General features: G+C 40.3%; 1 protein-coding gene across 1 annotated transcript in view; it reads right to left on the reverse strand.

Moving 5' to 3' along the window:
• Positions 1–21,400, reverse strand: part of NAV3 (neuron navigator 3) — a 263,434-nt gene that overhangs the window by 199,578 nt on the left and 42,456 nt on the right. The window contains exons 2-3 of the mRNA XM_044455417.1: positions 6,364–6,481; positions 5,717–5,769 (exon numbers count right to left, since the gene is read on the reverse strand). Of these exons, the coding sequence (XP_044311352.1) occupies positions 5,717–5,769; positions 6,364–6,481 (171 nt within the window). The remainder of the gene's footprint in view (positions 1–5,716; positions 5,770–6,363; positions 6,482–21,400) is intronic.

The raw sequence follows: 21,400 nt of genomic DNA on the forward strand, positions 1-21,400 counted from the left end.
TATTTTCAGATCTGAAATATTTCCCAGAAAACAAAAAACATTCATTCATTCATTCATTCATTGGAATTGTTTAAAGCCACCTATTAGCACAGTGCTCTCTATAAAATACAAATTATTGACAACTTAAAAATGATGGCTTTAAAATAATATTGCATATTGAATATAGTGCTTATTCACCCTTGCATGCTTCATTTTCCCCTTGAGCAGCTGTTAAAGGAGACGAAAAGGAGAACTGTCAAGGATGATACAAACCATGGAGCACCACCTGCCTGCTTGCTAAGATCTGGATCAAAGGCCCTTCTTTGGGAGCCCTCTTTCAAGGAGATCATGATAGTGAGAAGGGCCTTCTCTGCGGTGGCACCCTGGTTACGGAACATGCTCCCCAGGGAGGTGCACCTGTCACCGACACTTATTTCAGCTCCAGGCTGAAACCGTTTTTATTTGTCTGATATTTTAAGCATTGACGTTGTTTAAAAATAGGTTTTATTTGTTGTCAATTGATGGTTGATGCTGTGCTTTTATTTTATTACCATCCTGGGACTCAGTGAAGGACAGTATAGAAAAGCTTTTGATAAATTAATAAATAAAGGGAGAACCACAGATTCCCCTTTTCTGGCTTCATGTACTGTAGTCAGTATCATAGGGGTCTGTTACAGTACAGCTGCAGCCTTGGGGAAACAGTTTTATTTTTTTTCTTTACATGAATATATGAGAATGCAGAGCTCCCAGATTTCTCAAAGTAAGGTCTTTTGCTTTGCTTTGCTTTGCTTTGCTTTGCTTTGCTTTGCTTTGCTTTGCTTTGCTTTGCTTGCTCTGAAAAGCACATGAATGCTTTTCAGAGCAAGCAAAGCAAACAACAGTATTGACTACAGTAAAGGACTGGCCAATGGAAGAATCATGTGCACCTATTCATTGACTATGAAGTATTTCCCTCTCGCTCTGACCGGTGGATGCCTCTAAAATCCCCCATGGCTAAAAACAAAATGGCTGTTCTCTTACCATGTGACAGAGATTATTTACCATGTGTGCAGATTTAAAGTACCAAGCAATTCCTCAGCTTTAGGAAAGTGTATCAATATGCTAGATTTCAGGTAGCACAGACATGACAATTTGAAGAAAATTCACCTGGACTCTTTTGTGTGGAGATCATTCACAGGAAAGATCCTGATAGATACTCGCCTATTCTTTCTGAAATCAAAGGAGAACATCCTGTCCTGGGAATCTTGCTGTCTGATTTCTGAACAATCACTTAACAAGCAAACAAATCTCTCCCACAAACCTAAAACTATTAATTCTTTGACTGCCTTTAACGGAATTGTTTTTGCTACTTCATATTCTCAGCTTTAGTCCTATGCAGTATGTATGGCATGGTGTAATCATGTCTCATTTTCACTTCTTCTCCTTAGCCTTATCATAGGATGCAGGTACTCATACTGCAAACATGAGCCTGGCCTACTTCCCTTTCTCCTTTCCATTGGTTAAAAAAATACAGTAATAGTTACACGTCCTGACAGATATTTTATTTGTGGCACAAAAAACTGAGAAGTGAAAACATTCTTAGTGCATACAGCATAAAATTTCTAAAACTGGAGGGGCTTGCATCTAATAATTTTACTTGTACCATCCAAATGAAGTAGAGTCAGATTTCTGTCTGCACTGCCAATCAATACAACATGACTGAGAAATATTTTTACTTTTGACCAGAGGAAGCAGAACAATTTGAGGCTGTTCAACAGAGTTATGAATGACAGAAGAGGCTTGCTCATTCAAAAGGGGGGTCAAACTAGTCTAATGACTTGTTTTGAACAGTGGTCATCCAGTTGCCTCTGGGAAGTCCACAAAGAGGGCATAAAGGCAGAATCTGTCCTTCCCTGTATACCCCCAGAATCCGGTGCCCAGAGAAATGCTAAATCTGAATATGGTACAGTGATTGAGAACTTGTAGTCCTCCAGTTATTGTTTCATGTAACACCCATTACTTCCCACTCTTGGCTGTGCTGGCTAGGGCTGATGGGGGTTGCCATCCAACAACATCTGGAGCAGGTGTGCATATAACCAAGACACACATTCCTTGAGACTACCCAAATTCTAATTCCTGGTATGGAGGTTACATTTAATTATCATGGCTCATAGCTGTGTGAATTAGATATCATGTGTTTTTTTTTCTGAATCCAGAACCAATCATTGTAATGAGGTGACAATGAATTTTACTATTAAGTAAGGTTCAGTAAATATGTAAAGTTTTCATACTATTGATACTTAGATACATTTTAGAATGTCTTCCTTAATAAATTAAAGGCCACATCCTCTTCAGATTTTGCCCTGATTTTTTTACTTAATCTTTTCTGAATCTTTTTCTGGATTTATGATACCACTGTAAAATAGGAATAAACATGTATTTGCTTCAAAAATGCATAAGGCTGTGCCCAGATGACAAATTAACAGACCAAATTCCTTAGGAACACATGTAGCTGCCATCTCTCCATCGTTCTTCCCATGCCTGAAAATGAAAACCTTTGATTTCCTAATGGTCAAGGAAAGACAGAGACTTCCAGTTCTCCTGATGTCTTTTGTGCTAGAGAAGCTGTAGCTCAAACTCCAAGTCCCAACAGCCCCAATAGCAAAGTGATGGTGCACTTACCATTTCTATCAAGGGAAAAGACACCAGGACTCACGTGTATAATGCCACTGAGGATTCTAGGATTAATTTCCCAGTCTATTCCCAAGAAGGAAAAGAATGTTGTGTGTGCCATTCTGACTGAAGAAGAATCATAGGGGCTTTCTCACCTAAAGGAGCTGCATTCTTCTACAGCTGAGAACCCTAAACCACTGCTTCCTTCCTCCTACCCCAATGAAAACTGATGTGGATCATTGGGGCAATGGGAAAAGGAAGCCACAATGGAAACTAACAGGCTCAGAACCAGTAGAGCCCTGTAGTTCATAGGAATGTGCATACAAGCAAAACTCAAGTTGATCAAAGTTCTCCAAATCTCTATTCCAAGTGGGTTTCACCTTGTTTCCATGCCACATTGTGAGCTGCGTTTTTTCTTTCTTTTCACAGAAAGTATGAGTCCATTTCACCAAATGTAGGGTTCAGTTTTGCATACCTTTGTGATTTACAAACTTGTCTCCCATTGATTAAAGCATGTTTGTGTGCATTTTTCAAATATTCACTTGGTGAGGCAACAAGGGTCTTAGGAATGACTCTGTAAGTTCAGAAAAGTATGAACTTTGACTGCACTTTATGTTCAAACCTGTGTTCAATCCAAACGGTGAAAACTGGTTAAAATATATATACGTACTTAACATGAATTGCACGATCATCCTTGTTCAAAGCTGGTAAACTGGACTCTGTTAACGCTGATCCTACTCTCACAACATTTGATCTGAGTAGTTTTGACAGTGCCTCTTCAACTTCTGTTTGCCTGGTTCAACAAATTTTCACTTCTGATTCTGTATTAAAATTTCTAGGCAAAACGTCCTTTATACGTTGGCTTTGACTGTTGTGTTTACTGTTCCACTTGTCTAGCAAGTTTCTAGGTAGCAATCAGCAATTTCTCCTTTTGTGTGCTCCATGACAAACTGTTCTACAGAACAATCATTTCTCAATATTGTAACCACAATAATAACCCAGCCCTCCTAATGTCCAACTGGCTGCCAAGAGAAGAAAGATGATGGCAAACTCGAGGCTGGCCTAAGCACACCAGGTTGCTTTCCACAACAGTCACAGTATCCTTGGTTCCTTCTTATTTATTTTATAGCAGCCATGGTGTTCCTGCAGTCATGGCTATGCTCTGATTGACATGAGCTTAAGCAGTTGTAAAGCATGGAGCAGCAGCAAAGGAAAGGAGAGAACACGTGGTATTAGACCATCTCTCAAAGAGGTGTGACCATTATGACCATGAAGGGATGCACAGGAATTGTGCCTGTGTGCACAAAACAGTCAAGCACACCCTGTTTACAACTGAAAATATGAACACAAGCAGGAAAAGGTGTTCTCCAGTATTTGTTGTAAATTCCTATTCATTCAAAAATTGCAAAAAATACAAAGAAAAAAGTGTTCAAATTAGTTTTTTTTAAATAAAGTTTCACACTTTATTTTATAAGGTGAAATCACATGACTCTGAAAAATACTCATTTATTTCCTCGGGTTTTACATTTGTGCATCCCCAACAGTGATCACAAGTACTCGTGGAAATCAAAGGAGAGATGGGCATCAATGCTCGGAAATCTGGGGAAACGTAGACATCCTTGTTTGTCCAGGTCTACAATTGCCTAGCTGAACCACTGACAACACTCCTGAAAGGTAGGTTAGGCTAAGAGAATGTAACTGGTCTAACGTCACCCAGTGAGTTTCACTGCTGAGCAGGGCTTTGAATCTGAGTGAGACCAGTAATGAAGGTCTGGAACATTTTAGAAACTGAAAATTCTGAGGCAACCTTTCAGTTCCTCACAAGGTTCTTCTCTGGCCCAAAGTCGGCTCTCTCTGATCAAGGTGTTTGGAGCAATACTATTGCATCATATTACTTTTTAGGGCCATGTCTTGCCCTCTCCCTGTTTGCATGTGTCTCTTTTGGCAGGGAATTTTCTTGCTTTTTCATGTAAGCTGACTGTAGCTGCAGTAGCAAACAGGGCTGGGATGTCTGAGTGACACAATTCTGAATTAACCATTTCACAAGCTACTTCTAAAATAAAGAAACAGTCAATGAAAAAAAATGCCAAAAAGGGGGTGGGCAGGATATATGCTTGAATTACCGGTATTCCCTGTAAAAGACAATCACCACCTGCTGCTTAATCTCGCAATAGCAAGCAACTTGTCATTGAACAGTTAATTTTAGCATCTCCAGCTTCCTGTATCATATGGAATGCTAGCAGGCTCCATTCTCAAATATCGTGCAGACTTTTTACCCACGTACAGTTAGCATCTGGCGCGTGGGGTGTCATCATTCCACTAAGCAACTGGAAGTACACGATATGAATGTGCAAATTTGTTTCTGTCAGTAAAACAACCAAAAATAAACAGAAAGTAAATCAGTGAAAAGAACCAGGAAGGGAAAGACTCCAAATGATCTTTCCACAATATCCCATACAGAGACACTGTTAATCAATAAAGACTACAAAAATCAAGTCTCACTTCTGGTTGGTATTTATTCCTTGGAATACATGCTGTCGTTCAGTGCTCCCTGCTTTTAGCGCAAGCTCCCAGCAGAAATAACACATGTCTCCAAAGCAACTTCTGAAAAGCACAGTCAGGCTGTTTAACTGGACTTCACTGTGGACATGCAAAAAGACTATTTATATTCATTAAAAGTTGGCAAACCCCTTCTTTGAAACCAGTGGTCCAGACACAAAGACTCCACTTAAGTTTGGTCCTACTATTTGTTTCTGTAAAGCAGCTCTGGAATGGAATTATCTGGAGAACACAGAGATTTTAAGTTTTGCCCTCCTTACATTCTCTGCACTATTTTTTAATCTAAAGAGAGAAAACCAAGTTAATGTTTAAACACACACACACACACACATATACAGAGAGAGAGAGAGAGAGAGAGAGAGAGAGAGAGAGAGAGAGAGAGAGAGAGAGAGAGAGAGAGAGAGAGAATAGACAACCTTAAGCAAAATCAAGTCAGTAGTTCACAGCCCAGTGAAGGACAGATGTGATCTCAAAGCACAAACATATTTATTACCACTACTAATACTGTTAATATTATTATTCTTACCATTTGAGACTGGCTTCGTGGACAGCCATTGATATCTTCAACCTTTTCATTTGCTGAAGGAAAACAGTGGAGGTTAAAAAAAATTAAGAGTAAACAACAAGACCACAAAAGAGAAAGCAAACAGGCACTGAACTTTGCTCTGAGCCCGCTGCAAACCTTTAGCCACAATCTCTCTTGTTAGCAGCGGTTCCTTCACCATGCACAAATCATGCAAAGGGGAAGTACAAAGGAGGTGGCTACTAATTCCCCAGCTCCTGCCAAATGACTGCTGACATGAAATCTTCCACAATTGTCTTTGTGGGATCAGGATACAGTTTCAAGGCATCTCAGAAAATATAAACCGCTCTGGCTAATAAAATGCACACATTGGAGACATATGGCTTAATGAAGCATTCGTTTCAGACAATGCCAAGTGTGTGAAACACAGCTCCTTGGCCCTCAAAAGAATGGTGAAGCAGACACATACAAACTTATACAAATTACCTTTTGTGTGAGGCAGAACGAACTAATATGATGGGAAGTAAATAAATATAAAGTGACAGCATCAAGGCTTTCTGTTTCATGCCCGTCTCACTGTTATGTCAGCTCTAGTCCTAGTTCCTAAACCAGAAGTCAACTCATGCTGAGACTTGGAGCATAAGTCTTACCAATGATTTGGATGATTTCTGCTAGCAGAACTCCATCAGCAATGTCTTGTTGCAAGTCCTTGATCAGCCGCTTGTGGCCAGATTTTGCTAGATAGTGATTAGCCCAGTCAGTGTAAATCTGCAGAGTGGAGGGAGAAATGGGGAGAGAAAGAGAGACAATAACAATTCTTAAGACAAATGTTGGCTTGCCCGTGAGTAGAGCTCTGAACCACATTCCTGCTGAAGGAGTCAGAGCAAAAAATAAAACTTTACACATTTTAAGTCTGTCCTTGAGGCATTTTTTAAAAAAATTAACCTTGAATGAATCATTTTATTGCACAAGGAAACATCACAGTCACTGCGACCAAGCAAAAGTCCCTCTAGGACTGCCAAGAAAACTGCTATCAAAAATCTTTGTCAATTTGATCAGATTTATAGAAATAAATTGAAAATCCTGTTTCTCTTAGCACTGTGTATGTGAGTGTGTTCCCAGCTTTGATGTATGGTAGTTTACAGCACAGCTGTGTGAGAAATGGTTGCTAACCTGATGTACAGAAACACACATACATGTGTTTCTATTAGCATTATCTTGGGAAACATATATTTCAGTTGAACATATGTGTATGTGTCCATCCAGCATATCTGGAATACACCAAATTTGGCACCAAATTTGTGATTTCAGGAAACAAAGTAGCCATAGTGCTTCCAGAAATACGTATTCCTTGCTTCCCTTAAAGAGAGATAAATAAAGAATGAGAAAAAGAAGAATCCAACTGCACTGCATCCCAGTGCATTGCCTGTATGTGCAATTGTCCACATTAAAATATTAGTGAATAGCAAGCTGAGAAAGGGCTTCAGGCCTCTCAGTACATGAAGGAGAGGATGCAGGGGCGAGTGAGGCTTACGTGAACAGCATCCAGCCTTAATGTGTTTAGATGCATGCTAATGCTATTTATAAAATGATTTTCTATGTTTGGATTGAGTACCAAGTTTTAAGTCTAGATAACCAGGCAAAACTTACTTGTCATCAGTAGAAACTTGCAGCCAGCAGGGATGGAAATCACCAACCCAATGAAACATTACCAAGAGTCCATACCCCCTCCTGCACACACGCACTTCCCCCTTCATAAAATCTTTTTTCAATTGCTCCAGAATAGCTCTCCTGGTCATCCTGTTAAAGTAATTCAGCCTTTATGGAAATCCCTTATACTTTACAGGACGTTGTCCTTTCATGGAAAACGTGGTATTAGAAGCTATCAGTCAAACTGACTATATACTGTATTACTATCTAGTCATAGTAATTACTAGACAGAATTGGGCAGAATACTTATGTACACAAGATCCTGGGGAACAGAAAAGAGTGGGTGCTATTATGCTCGTGCCCTGTTTGTGAGCTTCCCATAGCCATCTAGATAGCCACTTATGAATGCTGGACTTAGATGGGACTTAGTTTCTCTGTGAGTTTATTTATAGAGCTATAATGATATAATAAGTCCTTTTTTGGAGCAGTCATAAAATAATTGATAAGGGGAAAGTATGTGTGTTTTAAAGGTTCATTGGGTTTGTCGTTCACAACCCTGTGGGTAACAATGTGTCTAGTAACAGTCACACAATTGCTTGCTCCAGCAAGACAGTTTCAATGGCCTTGTCACCTATGCTTAAATGTGCTGAAATGTCCATAGACGTTGTGAAAGTAAAGCATACACAGAAGTCACATTGTTGAAACTACTGCTGATAATCTAGGAACATGCTCTGTTGACAGTTAGAGCAAAGATGTTCACAGTGGAAATAAGTTGGCAGGAGAGAGACTGAAACGGAGATGACATGTAGAAACAAGAACAAATGTTGTTATCTGATGGGAACCCACTTCCAGGGGATAGGTGTGTTGCAGTAAAACCAGCCAAGAGCCTTGTGGCATACATTTTCATAAACTAAAATCATGAACTAAAGTCAGCTGCAGAGGGACGAAAAATAGCCATGTGCTTTATTAGCCAATGTATTCACAAACACAAGAATTGTAGGCTGAAGGAGCCCTATGCTGCAAAAGCTTTACATAAGACATCACACATTCCTCTAAATAGGTAGATGTCTAGCAGTTACAGTTCCACGTGCATTACAGGCTGTGTACATTCTTGTACAAATGCCTGTTTGAATTTAGTTTTACTTTTCCCATACATCACCATAGCAGCAGAGAGAGGTGCCTTCCAGAATTTTTGGATTACACCCCATAATATCTTCAGTCATGCTGGCTGGTGTAATGTGTGGTCCAAAGTACCTGGAAGCCACCAGATATCATGCATTTCAAATGTAGATAGGCAAGTTCTCCCAAACTCATTTCAGATTAACTGGGTAATTAATCAAAATGTTCCCTGCCCATCCCCACACAACTGGTAAGATCTCACAAGGTTTTTCTAAACCAAGCCAAAACCTAGAAAACTGGATAAAGGTCAGCTTCCATAGATGAAACGTTATCTTCTAAATAAACCCCCAAAGTATCTTTCACAGCACATTTAAAAAAAGAGAGAATAAGAAGACACACTAAGCTGAAATTCTGGCCTAGTGGAACTCCCTGAGTAACTGGTTTTTGAGCTGTCATGCCATTACTAAGAGAACCTTAATTAACTTTGTAATAAGAGGCAATTACATGTTCAACTAAGAGAAGCCTTAGGACCTCTTCATTTTGGCCACAGTGTCTTCAAAAAGCATACTGAATACAGCTAGGCCTTCCAGATGGGTAGTTCTTAATGATGTACATTCATCATTCTTCCATTATTAACTAATTGTAAGTGCAATTACTTTCCACATTGTACTTTTTCTATGTGCTATTTCCCATCCACACTTCAGACTATGATAGAGCCAGGTGGGCAGGAAAGAGAAATGCTAAAACTCATCTGAATAGCACCCACTTTCTCTTTGATTTTTTTTCATCTATTTTAAAATAAAGCTTGTCTTCTGCCTCAAGTCCCTCTCTACTGACTATTGCTACGCAGAAGCTCTCATAGGTTGACTTTCTGGACATCACAATTTATTTTATTTATTTACTTATTATTTATTTATTAAAACTTTTTTATGCCGCCCCATTCGCCGAAGCCTCGGGGCGGCTTACAAGCAATAAATAAAAGCAATTATAAAATAATTATAAAATAAATCACACACATATAAACATTAAAAATCCAAAAAATACAATATAAAATAAGCCACCCTGGCCAGATAAGATCAAATAATATTAACAGTTAAAATACCGCTTAAATAAAAAGGTCTTCGCCTGGCGCCGAAAAGCAAATAACGACGGCGCCAGGCGGACCTCTCTAGGGAGCGCATTCCATAACTTAGGCGCCACTGCTGGGAAAGCCCTCCTCCGAGTAGCCACCCTCCTAATTTCTCTCACGGGGGGCTCCCGGAGAAGGGCCTCTCCCACCAATCTCAGGGGGCAACTGGGCAAATATGGATGTAAGCGCTCCTTCAGGTAACCAGGACCCAAGCCGTTTAAGCGATTAGATTAAAAGGCAAATGTCTTTGTGACTGGTATACACAGCAAACCAATGAGGCTTCCCCCCTCCACCATGCCTGTGTGCTTGCCAGACCAGACCCTTGTCTCCTGGCCAACTGGAGGCACCAACTGGCACTGGGACAGTGAGAGGGAAACAGCTGCAGCCCATCTTGGAGACAGGCCCTCCCAGTACCTTGGCCTTTCTTCTTCCCATTCCACTCCTGCTCAGGGCAGCTTTGGGCTAGAATTTCTGGCCAGTGGACTAAGATGGACTGTTGTTTCTGGGATTAAGTCATTAGACTTTGCAGTAATTTATTTGGGGGTCTTTAGTATTTTCATTCTATTATTTAATTTTATTGCTATATGGTAGATATCTGTTTTACTGTTGTATATTCATTTTGGAAAGGTATTTGGAATGTATTGTAAAATATATTTAGAATCCCAATGTATTTGGAAGTGTATATTTGTTTTTAATGTTGGAAATGTAAACCCCAGAGATCCCTGTGGGCTATGAGTGTGGTACAAGAAGAGGAAGAGGATGATGGTGATGATGGCTGATCCAGAGACCTAACACCAATACATCCCAATCTAGTTTCATTATGTAGATCCATTTTAATCAGGCTCACTTATACTCCTTTGGTTGGCTTAGCTGACAATCTCCATCAGGAACGGGACTCAGAGCTTTTGTCCCTGTTCATTCCACGACACCTTTCAGCAGTTTTCAATACTATCAGCCATGGTATCCTTATGAAGCAGCTGCCTGAGATGCAAATAAGAGGCACTATTTTACAGTGACTCCATTCACTTTTGGAAGGGCAATTTCAGAAGATGATGCTGGAATATTCCTATTTAATGCCATTGTCCTTGACCTTTGGTGTATCTCGGGATTCCCTTCTGTTCCCCATGCTGTTTTAACATATACATGAACCCACTGGGAAGAGTTGCCCAGAGTGTGTGGCACCAATATGCTGATGGCACTCAAGTCCATCTTTCCTGACTGGTCTAGTTCTAAATCAATCTCTGATGCCAGTCATGGACTCAAGGAGAAGGAACAAACTGATGCTCGCTGCTAGACTGAACTCAGTGAAGTGACGAGGAAGCTCCCGGACTTTCTTTTCATTTGCCAGAGCAAAGTATTCTTCTATTTGATTTGGTCCGTCCTGAGTCCAGTCCCTGAGCCTTTCGTATCCTTTGTTTTGAAGCCTATAACTACTCTACAGTTTGGGCAGCAATGGTTATTTTCATTTTCCTTGGGCACAATTCAAACATGTGGATTTCAGCTCTAAAATGAGCCTGGGGGTCCAATCAACTTCCAAGAAATGTCCATATGATCCGTTCCAAGTAGCTAGATTCTCTGCTCCTTTCTAATCACTCTTCCAGTCTCCCACGTTTGAACCACTTTGTTTCCTCACTAGCCCAGAGAGGTCCATTTGTTTGGACTTGTTGCATTCAAAATCCAGTTCTACAACAAGTTCCTGTGAACTGTCTATTTTCCAATTTTGGTGACTTGCAGAGGACCGTCACAATAGGTGAACTGAAGTTTGCTAGTCCAAAGGCAGTTATCCAGCAGGGAGTCTAGAGCAATGAGGTCTTGAGCTGAAACTATTTTAAATCTGGATAATTTAAAGATCAACTCAGTTTCCAAGAACTACATAAAATCTATTATTCAACCAAATAATTTTGTTTCTGTTGAGTTAAAGTCTCTATTAATGTCTAAGACTCTATTTGGTCATCCTATCCAAAACTCTTTATTTTGGAAGAATGTAGAGAGCATGGCACATCAACCTAGGGTGGCTTTTGACTCAGAAACCTGAAGATAGTTTATGCCCATAGTGTATTTCTAATTATTAGTAATAAATCAAGAAGTAAAGTTTTTGGGGTCGCTCTTACTATGCTCTTCCATGATTTTTTTTCCTTTTAAGTTGGATTTCCTCATGTGCTAGAATATACCAAGAGAACCCAGGGAGATGGGGAAAACATAGTGAGTTCATGATGTCATGGCCCTGTCCCATAAAAGGTAAATGAACAATGCATGGTATTTCCAGAGTAACATCTCATGTGGAAGTCCACTGTAGGAGTCTTCCTACATGTGGGAGAGCCTGAAGCTTGGTGGCACAGCTTGTTTTGCCCACAGAAGGGCATAGTTTAGCCCCTGACATTTCCAAGTAGGGCTAGGAAGGATCCCTGCCAGAAACTCTGGAGTGCTTCTTTCAATCATTGTGGTAAATACTGAGCTATACTAATGTTCTGACTCAGTAGCTTCTTATGTTCAATTCACCCAGCTACATTTATCAGCTGCATTATAACAATGGATAGATTTGTCAAGTTCAACTCTGCTCTGTTACTTTTTCAACTCCAAGTTCATTCTATCCCATTTATACATCAGTCTGCATTTCATCCTAAAGAAAATTTGTCCCCATTGATATATATTTCTTCTCGTATATGCAGGTTTGTATGATTTTCCTCATATTTGGGATTTTCCCAACTTATTTTCCCTAGAATAAATATATTTTATATGTTCTTTTCCCTGATATACATTTTTAAATGCACTTTTACAAATTAAATCATTTTTCCATGCCGTTCTTGGCTTGCAAAATGCATCACAATATTTGAAAAGGTGTGAATATTTGCATTCTGTCTTATGAGCTGACTCCCATGTTTGTTGGCATCAACAGTCAGTATGTTCTGGATGTCCTGTTGCCCATGGTAACAAGTGTATTTGTCTGGGAAAATATATTATATCACATGACCAATATTTAAAATGGCAGCAAGCACATGCCAAAACCCTGTCTATATTTTAAAATGGCTCTCCCTCCAAGCAGATCAAGGCAAGAGGCTTCTAACTACAGTCTTTATTATAGAAACATAGAAACAGAGCAAGTCAGAAGGGGCTTCCTGTGCCATCTCATCTGATCCCAGGCTCCAGCCAGCTCCACTCATGACATGCCTACCATGTGCATGTCCAGCTATCCTTAAACACCTTCACCAATGGGGCTCAGTCACATCCCATGAAAGCCCATTCCATGCCCTAGGGTTCCTAACTGTCGAGAAGTACTTCCTGGCATCTACCTTGAGCCTTGGCTCCCTGAGCTTTGCTCCACTGGAACGCACCCTGCCCTCATTCACAAGAGAAAAATGGTCATGACCTACCTCTGTGTAACACCCCCTCACATATCCATATGTTACTAACAGGTCTCCTATGAGTCTCTTCTTCTCAAGACTGAAAAGACCCAGTTCCCTCAGTCTCTCCTCATATGGCTTATCCTGCAAACCAGCCACCATTCTCATGGCCCTTCACTGCACAAATTCCAACCTTGCTTTATCCCTCTTGTAATGAGGGATCAACAATTAAACACAATACTCTAGCTGTGGGCTCACCAAAGTCATATAGAGTGGCACTATTACCTCTCTCAATCTAGAATCCATGCTTCTGGATATGCATCCAAGGGTATCATTTATCCTCTTGACTGCTACATCACACTGCTAACTCATGTTTAGCCTGCAGTCAACCAGCACCCCAAGATCCTTTTCACAAATGCTGCTCTCCAGCCACTTGTTCCCTAACCTGTACTTATGACACCCTTTCCTATGCCCCAAGTGCAAGACCTTGCACTTACCCGCATTGAACACCATCCTGTTTTCCCCTGCCTACTTCCATAGTCCTGCTCCTCAGATGTGGCCACCACCCCCAGTTTAGAATCATCTGTGCGTTTGATCAGCAGATTTGTCACCCCTTCTTCCAGGTCATTGATGAAAAGACTGAACAGGATTGGTCCCAGGGCAGAGACCAGGGGGACCCCGCTCATCACTGGCTGCCATCCTGGTGATTCCCCACTATCTTAAAGCTGCCTAGCTAGACTGGTTTGTGATGCATAAGCAGCATTGCAGAAGTCATTTACAAAAGCCACTAGTCAAAGCCAGAATACCAGCTATTCTTATGCTAAGAAGTTGATTCCAAATTGAATCACTGTCCTTCCTTGCCATCCAAAGAAAGTCAACTCCACCCTCAAGAAGTTCCCATTTTTCTTGGGCCACACATCAGGAAGATTGGATGCTACTCAATCAGTCTGCTTTCTTCATTGGAAACCAGACAATAGGACTGTTCATGTTACATTTGCCCCATCTAATTTCACCTGTTCAATGGAGTGTCCCTCAAAACCAGACATGGTCTGATTCTAACCAGCTGCTTGGCTTATCCCAGGGCATTTTGGCCTTGGCATTTCAGCTAAGAATTCCAACCGAGTCTCTTCTTCCAGTTCTGATACAGATTCTGAGGTAACAACCTTGGAATGCTGTATTTTGGGAGAAGATGTCTCAGTTCAAACAGTCATGTGGACTGGGTCCCTGTGTACATTTGAGAAGTGCAAATTTGGTAAGTTAACATTAATGTGCAGCCAAACAAATTTCTCATTCATCCCTACTGAATTTCCACTGGTGTTCACCAATTTAGCACACTACCCCATGTTTACTATGGAGACACCTTCTACTTGATTTTATTCTTTATTTACATCCCTACAAGACATTTTCTTTTTAAGTATGTATAATATATTTTCAGTCTAAATAAGCACCTGCTCAAAGTTCCACATGCCTTTTATGCATTCTTCTAATATTTCACTGCTGACTCCAGTTCCCTTTGTCATTTGCATTCCAGATGTGGTATTTATTTAATCTGTATTTTCCATCATGGTCTTCTATTTTAAAAGTGGACTATCAGCTACAACAGCTGATAATTATCTAATGCTTTTAAGCTGCACCGTTTTATATTTCAATGTCCAATTATACTGCAGAAAGTAATAGGGCAGACCAAAGTGAGCACATTGCTGTGCACAGTCTTCTAGTGATCTCTTCTGCTATTCTATTTTGAAAGAAATTCCTTGCAAGCCAATACAGAAATAAACTTGTGGTTCGCTCCTACGTCCAAATGCAAATGACAAAAATGATGTTGAAAATAAAAGGATACAACCCCCGCCCATCATTTTGTCAGGATGCCAGTCCGTGTGAGAGACCCCACCAGATCAGTGAGAGCTGGGAGGCAGCTTCACAGACAAAATGTGTTGTCTTGTTTATTTATTTATTCAGCTTTCTGTTATTTTTTCACTCCCAAGATTTTACACTAATGCACAGACCCTCTTAAAATGTCACATCTAAAGAAAAACAGACCTAGCCTTAGTCACAGCCAACTGTCTTCAGAGTCATCGCTTAACTTTGCTAATGCTTCTCAGTAACTCAGTAACTCAACTCTTGGAACAAACTGCCGACTTACTCATTTCCTTAAAAAGTTCTCTCTCTTAACCCACTGTTCTTTATAAACCATCAACATTCAACAGAAACCGCTTATTCAGGAAGCCAGAATTATCTGAGACTTAACAGACCAATCCCAACACAATGACAACATAAAAGAAAAAATTCTGCATTTGTGAGGTCCCGAAGTGTGTGAAAAGTAGAGTGTAACTGCTTGCAAAATGAAATATTAGACAGGACATTAGAAAAGATTCTTCATGGTATTACAGATTCTAACATTCTTTGGCATTCTGTTTTAGAAGAACTAAATTAACTGGACAATCTTTGATTCCCAAATATAGATTTTTTTGAATGTAGCTATGCACACACAGTGCACTATCAAAGTAGATCTGAGACAACACTTGAATTTAAACAAACTAATAATAAACAAAGCTAAGTGATTTAAATTTAACTGCCTAAATTTAAGCAATAGAATCTTATTTGTTGCTGGTGGCAAAATTCACAGCTTCCTATCAACTGCTGATTTCATTGCTGTTAGGAGTAATAACTATCCCCTCCCACACACACACACCCTTAGCAAGCACAACTGATTACCTGAATTGGATAACTCCAGCAGCCATGTTCAGGAGTTGCCAAAAAGCATATATAAAGTATGTGGACAGAGGAGTTCCTCTAGCCCCATTCCCATATTGCTAGAACACACCCATGTCCACAGATCTGTATGTGTTCGATGGAATGTCTAAAGGGAGTATCTACATAGGTGCACTTGGTGTATTTGTAGGCATTCTGCAAGATGTGGAACCCTACATCTTGCAGACTACATACAGTGGAATCCATTTAGGTGTTCCTTTCTCTGACTACACACAAAGATCTGGAGAAGGATCAGCAGGGTTTGGGCCAGTAGCACAGCCCTGTTCTCACTTCCATTTCCATGCCTTAGTTTATGCATGGGGGCAACTTCTAAATATAAAAATATTTAGAAGGGCATCTGTAGCCCTCCTCAAGAATTATTTAAAACAAAAGAGTTGTGTGGCCAAATAGTTAGCCTTGCCTGAAGTTGCTGACTCTCCCCTTTTCCTGGCCCATCATGTGTAGAAGGAGGATGGGAGAATTAACAAGTATCAAGCTCATAGAGGTTCTCACCAGTGGTGGGTGGAGGATTTAGCAATTTTTTTGATTTTTAAATGGATGGCCTTTAGTTATAATCTACCAATGGATAAATATATGGACATCTGAGGTGCTTTTGCTGAAGTATATGCATAATTATTTTTAATCATAGTAGTAGGCTGTGTAATACACTAGGACATCCATGGTCCACGAATGAAGCAGAAAATGTTGCCTCTAAATTGGAACGGTGTGTCTCTGTGACTTCTATGGAACAAAATAACTCAGAAGCAATCTAGGACAAAGTTGAGAGGGGACAAAACTTGACTTCCATGCTTCACATTCTAAGCATCAGTGATACATGTGCTCTACACCAATGGAGCTTCTTGGAGAATGACTTTGTTTTGTTTTTAACTTAAAGAGAATGGCCCCAGAAACACCTGCACCTGTGGACAACATTCCACTGAGACAAAACTCCAACCACCTCTGACAGGGGAGCTGGGATTAAGCCTTTACTGGCTGGGACATACAAATGTACACAGAGACATGCAGGCAGTCAAGGACCTCATGAAATGAGCATAAACCTCATCCATATTTACCCTGGCCCTTTTACTTGCATATCATGAATCCTGATTCTTGATGCTTACCTACAAAAGTAGCAAGCACACTAATACAAACCCACAGCACACCAAACATGCTAGAGAAGGGTGATTTTGGATTCAGCTTCCAAGAAAAAGCCTCCATAGTTTCTTTTCCTTCTGTAAGAATAGTTTTCTTGAGGCAAACTAGTTTATTGGGTTGTTACACCATCACGCCAGTGCTATACAGCCAAGTATATTCTATAGCCAGCTTCCAGAGTACAAGAAAACTGTTCATTTTCCACAGGAACTGAAGTTTGGACACCCTTTCCAGTCATTAGCTCTGGCAGGCAGTGAGAGACTGAAGAGACCTAGCTGCCAAGCTTGTACCAACCTTTGGCTGCCTGGTGCTCTGACCCTTCCACAACCTCTGAGGGTCACATTCATAAGAGCTTGAACATTCATAAGAGCTCCCCCCACCCCAAGCTATAAAGTACAGGAGGCAAAGATATATTACAGTCTTTCAGATGCTCTTTCCACCCTTCCACCTTATTTAGAAGAGAGACTGGCCAAACACACAGCTGAACAGAATGCTACCTCATGATAAAACTTTGAACAACTCTCTTTAATTACAATTGGCAATTCCATTTACTGCATTTACGACACTCTTTAATTACAGTTGACAACTACATTTTTGCAGCATCCTTTCCGTCATCTTACAATGAACAATGCACATGTTTCTTGCCTGCATAGCCTTTTCAGAGAAGAGATCAGTGCAGGCTTAAAATCCTCATGGGTGTTTGAAATAAACTGATTAAAGTAGCCAACTTTAAGACACTCCTATATACCATTCCATTACTGTAAGCATGTCATTTTGCCTACAAGTATCAATGTAGTCCAGTGGTCAGAATGTTGATGCTAAGCATTAGATCACATTTGATCTGGGTTCCAATCCCAGCTCATCCATGAATGTGGGTGTGATACCTTCTTTGTAGAGGTCTGGCATTTCAACTAATATCTAGCAACATAACTCCACTGGTTATTGGCCACAAAAGGCAAATTGGGCTGAGGTAGGTATAAGTAACAGTCTAAGCCTCCAGGTTTGATGAGATGACTATCATCAGCAGGCCTTGGCTATGGGATTCATAGGATCATCTGGCTGAAAACAAATTGCTAGAGGAGATGCAACCCAGTGTAGATCAGTTCTTATCTGTTTATTAAGTGATTTTTAGCTTTTTACTTCAGTTCCAGATCAACTGTCTGGATGTTTTTAGTACATTTACTTTCTACGGAGCCAGAAAAGTAAATTATACTTATTTAAACAAAGGCCACAGTACTAACTTACTTTCAAGTAAACAGGAATGGGCCAGGAATGCATTTGGCTTGTATGTAATGGAAACCCACAAATTTAAAAACAATTGGGGGTGGTAATGAATGAGACAGTCAGCTGGTTTCAGGCTTCTCAAATGTTCCTGCTGCAAACAGCAACACCTAAACAACCCACAAAATTTCTGTTTTGTAGTTTGCTTAATTTTACAAGTGACCAGGAACTCTGGCTTGTCATGGCTCTCTAGAATTATGGATTATTTCTCTGGTTTATTGGGATGTAGGGGAAGACAAGTCAGTTACTGGTTCATATATCAAGGCAAACAATCCATGAAAACTAGCCCATTTTGAGAAAGTGTGAGTTGTCTTTATGTATGAATCAGGCCATTATACCAAAATAATAAAATCAGCAGGCAAAGAGGAAACATAAAGCCCCTGAGCTCTGGTGACCCAGCTAAACCCCAATCTTGTAAAATCACATGCATTCTAAGTGTAAAGCAGCATGAACTAATTTTAGGTTACATGAGCAATACTGAATGGTTTAGCACTATCTGTCATACTTGTCATCTATCTTTATGGCAACCACAAAAAGCCCTTTGAGATGGTAGGCCATGCACCTAATGGGGAAAAGGATGCAGACAGGAAACAATATATATCTGTTCTAAATTGTAACTTAATTTATAAACTGTGTCTTTGAATCTTTACTGAGCTCATGGCAAATTCAGTGTGTCTCCTGCACTTCAGTGTTGCATTGTATATTCAAAATATACAAAAGAAACCTCAGCAGCCCGACCTAAGAAAATGATTAAATGAAATCTTCAGTGTAGCGATCATGAACCACATTTGAAGTCCATATGTATGCTCAGTCACAGAGAGAAATACATTTAATCATTTATATCAGTGAACATTTTAAATTGGCTGGTATCAAAGCTGTATTAGGATGAAATCCCGCTCAGAATTTAAGAACCAACAGCAGAAAGGCCAACATCCTGGGTACCAGTTTTTCTCCAAGTTACAGTATGAACACCTTGAAACCTCAGTGACTGCAGTAATATTTATGGCAACTTGCTGCCGTAAATATAAATGTAGCATAAACAATGATGTCTGATATACGTCATTCAGGTTTCTTAAGAAAGATATATGCATTACAAAGCTGGAGAGAGAGAAACTATTTCTCTAGGAGGCTAGATACTTGCTCAATCTGATTTGATTTGAGTTGATTTGTACCTTGGGTTGCTGCTAAGAAAATGGTAATGAAGTTGGCTTTATAATCCACAGATAAATAAAACATGAGCCAAGCAATAAAACAAATGCTTTAAAAAGCACAACAATAACAGAATTAATACAGCACCCATCCTAACAGGCCTGCTGGAATAAAAACTCTTTGCTGGCCAGCACAATTTTGTTTTGCTGCTAATCAGAAGGGGGAGAGCTGTATTAATTGCAATTGAATTGCTAGTTCAGGATGGCTCAGGGAACTCTCTGTCTGTCTTGCAATACCTGCAGAACACCACAGGAAGGAGCTAGATAATCATGCTGCAGCTGCAAAAATAAAAATAAAAAAATCCCAGGAGGCTGACAGCTGATATTTGCAAGCGTTGCATTAACAGCAACTAATGACTGTTCAGGCAGTGACACATCACACAACTGTTAATTGTGGTGTTGAGTGTCAAAAGATTTATTTTTAAGGGGCAAAAAGGCAACACTAGATGTCAAAATGAACCCAAACAGAGACAAATATTGCTTGAATAACTAAGTAATCATTTCAATAATCCCCCCCAGATAATTGGCTTTAGATCTCAGTCCAGAATGCAACATTTTCTTTGAAAAGGAATAGTCAAGCTGTTCCTTCCAGATGTTTTGGACTTCAACTGCCCTAAACCCTGGTCATTGGAGTCATGATCCAAAATGGTTGGAACATTTTAGACTGCATACCTCCACCTTTGAAATATAACTAAAGAGAGTGGCAATAAAAACCGCTTCTCACATTAACATACACAGTGTGCACATTCCAACTTGGGATCAATGTGGTGAAAAAGAGATGTCTTTCTATGTAAAGTGAGGATTGTACAGTCAGTTTTTGATTTGTCAAGTAAGGTGAAGGGAGAAAAAGAAATGTCCATTGTATAGGTGCTCATTGTACAGTCCACTAATGTGGCTCTGAATAACTGGCAGTTCAGACTGTGAGTGTGATGGCCAAAATTCTGCTCAGGCTTTCAGTGCTAAGCAAGAGGTTGACATCATTTCTATGAATTTGTCAAATGCCCAGCCACTGGCTTTCTTTGTAAGCAAGCTGTCCAGTTCTGTTTCTGTCAATTACCTTTATTATGCAAGCAACACACTAGTGAGCATTGCCTTGGGCTGAAGACAAGTATTCTCTAACAGTCAGAACAGAGAAAGTTCCAGGCTATAAGGAACACAGTACCTCGTGCTCTTCAGTTAGAGCATCATGAAAAAGAGTGCTCACAAAATTGGCTTCACGTGCTGTGCAAACTCCAAAACTGGCCGGGTTTGCACATGCTAAAACCTTTGGAAATTTTAACCATGTCGTGTGCTCCTTCCTTCCCCCACACCCTGGTCCTCTTGCATTATCCCATTGCAGGAGCACTGAGATGTCCCCTGAGCTGCAGCATTTGCCGCTAGCCCTGGCCAGCCTTTAAAACCAAACCAAACCAAACCAAACCAAACCAAACCAAACCAAACCAAACCAAACCAAACCAAACCAAACCACAAACACAAAAAACAAAAACTGCCTTTGTTACTCATGCTTGGAAAAGGAAGGGCAGCCCAGGGCCACATTCATGGCTCCCCAAATCCCCAAAGATTGTGCCACCAAAGGTGCTTTCCATGCACCATACCTTATAGAAAAGACACTCCGGGGGGAAAAATAATAGCAGTGAGCTACTAAATTAATGTTTGATATAAACTTGTCTGTATCTCTGTACTCCATTGCTATTTTAAATTATTTTAAGTGGAGGAATATGCAGGATCTGGGGAAAGGATCCATGTCTCTGGAATGCCCTTTCTCAAGCGGATGATGCAGGGGTGAAAAATCCCAAGAACATGTAAATATAGGATATGTTTGGAACATGTCCTCAATTTCCCCTCCGCTTCCAAGCAAGGGCCAAGTTTTTGGGGGAAGAGCTATGAAGCTCCAACCATCGCCTTAGTTTTCTGATTTATCTTGAGTTGATAACACCTCCAGAAGTGCCCAAACCTGAGGGAATCTTCAGCTTTAGGCATATGACTGAAAGCAATCAGTTCACCTCTCCTCACAGGACTAATTAGCCCTTTGTGTGAAGTGCAGCCTCCTAATCCT

The sequence above is a fragment of the Varanus komodoensis genome, unplaced genomic scaffold, assembly GCF_004798865.1.
Source record: "Varanus komodoensis strain SLA01 unplaced genomic scaffold, ASM479886v1 scaffold8, whole genome shotgun sequence".
In the NCBI taxonomy this organism is placed as follows: Eukaryota; Metazoa; Chordata; class Lepidosauria; order Squamata; family Varanidae; genus Varanus; species Varanus komodoensis.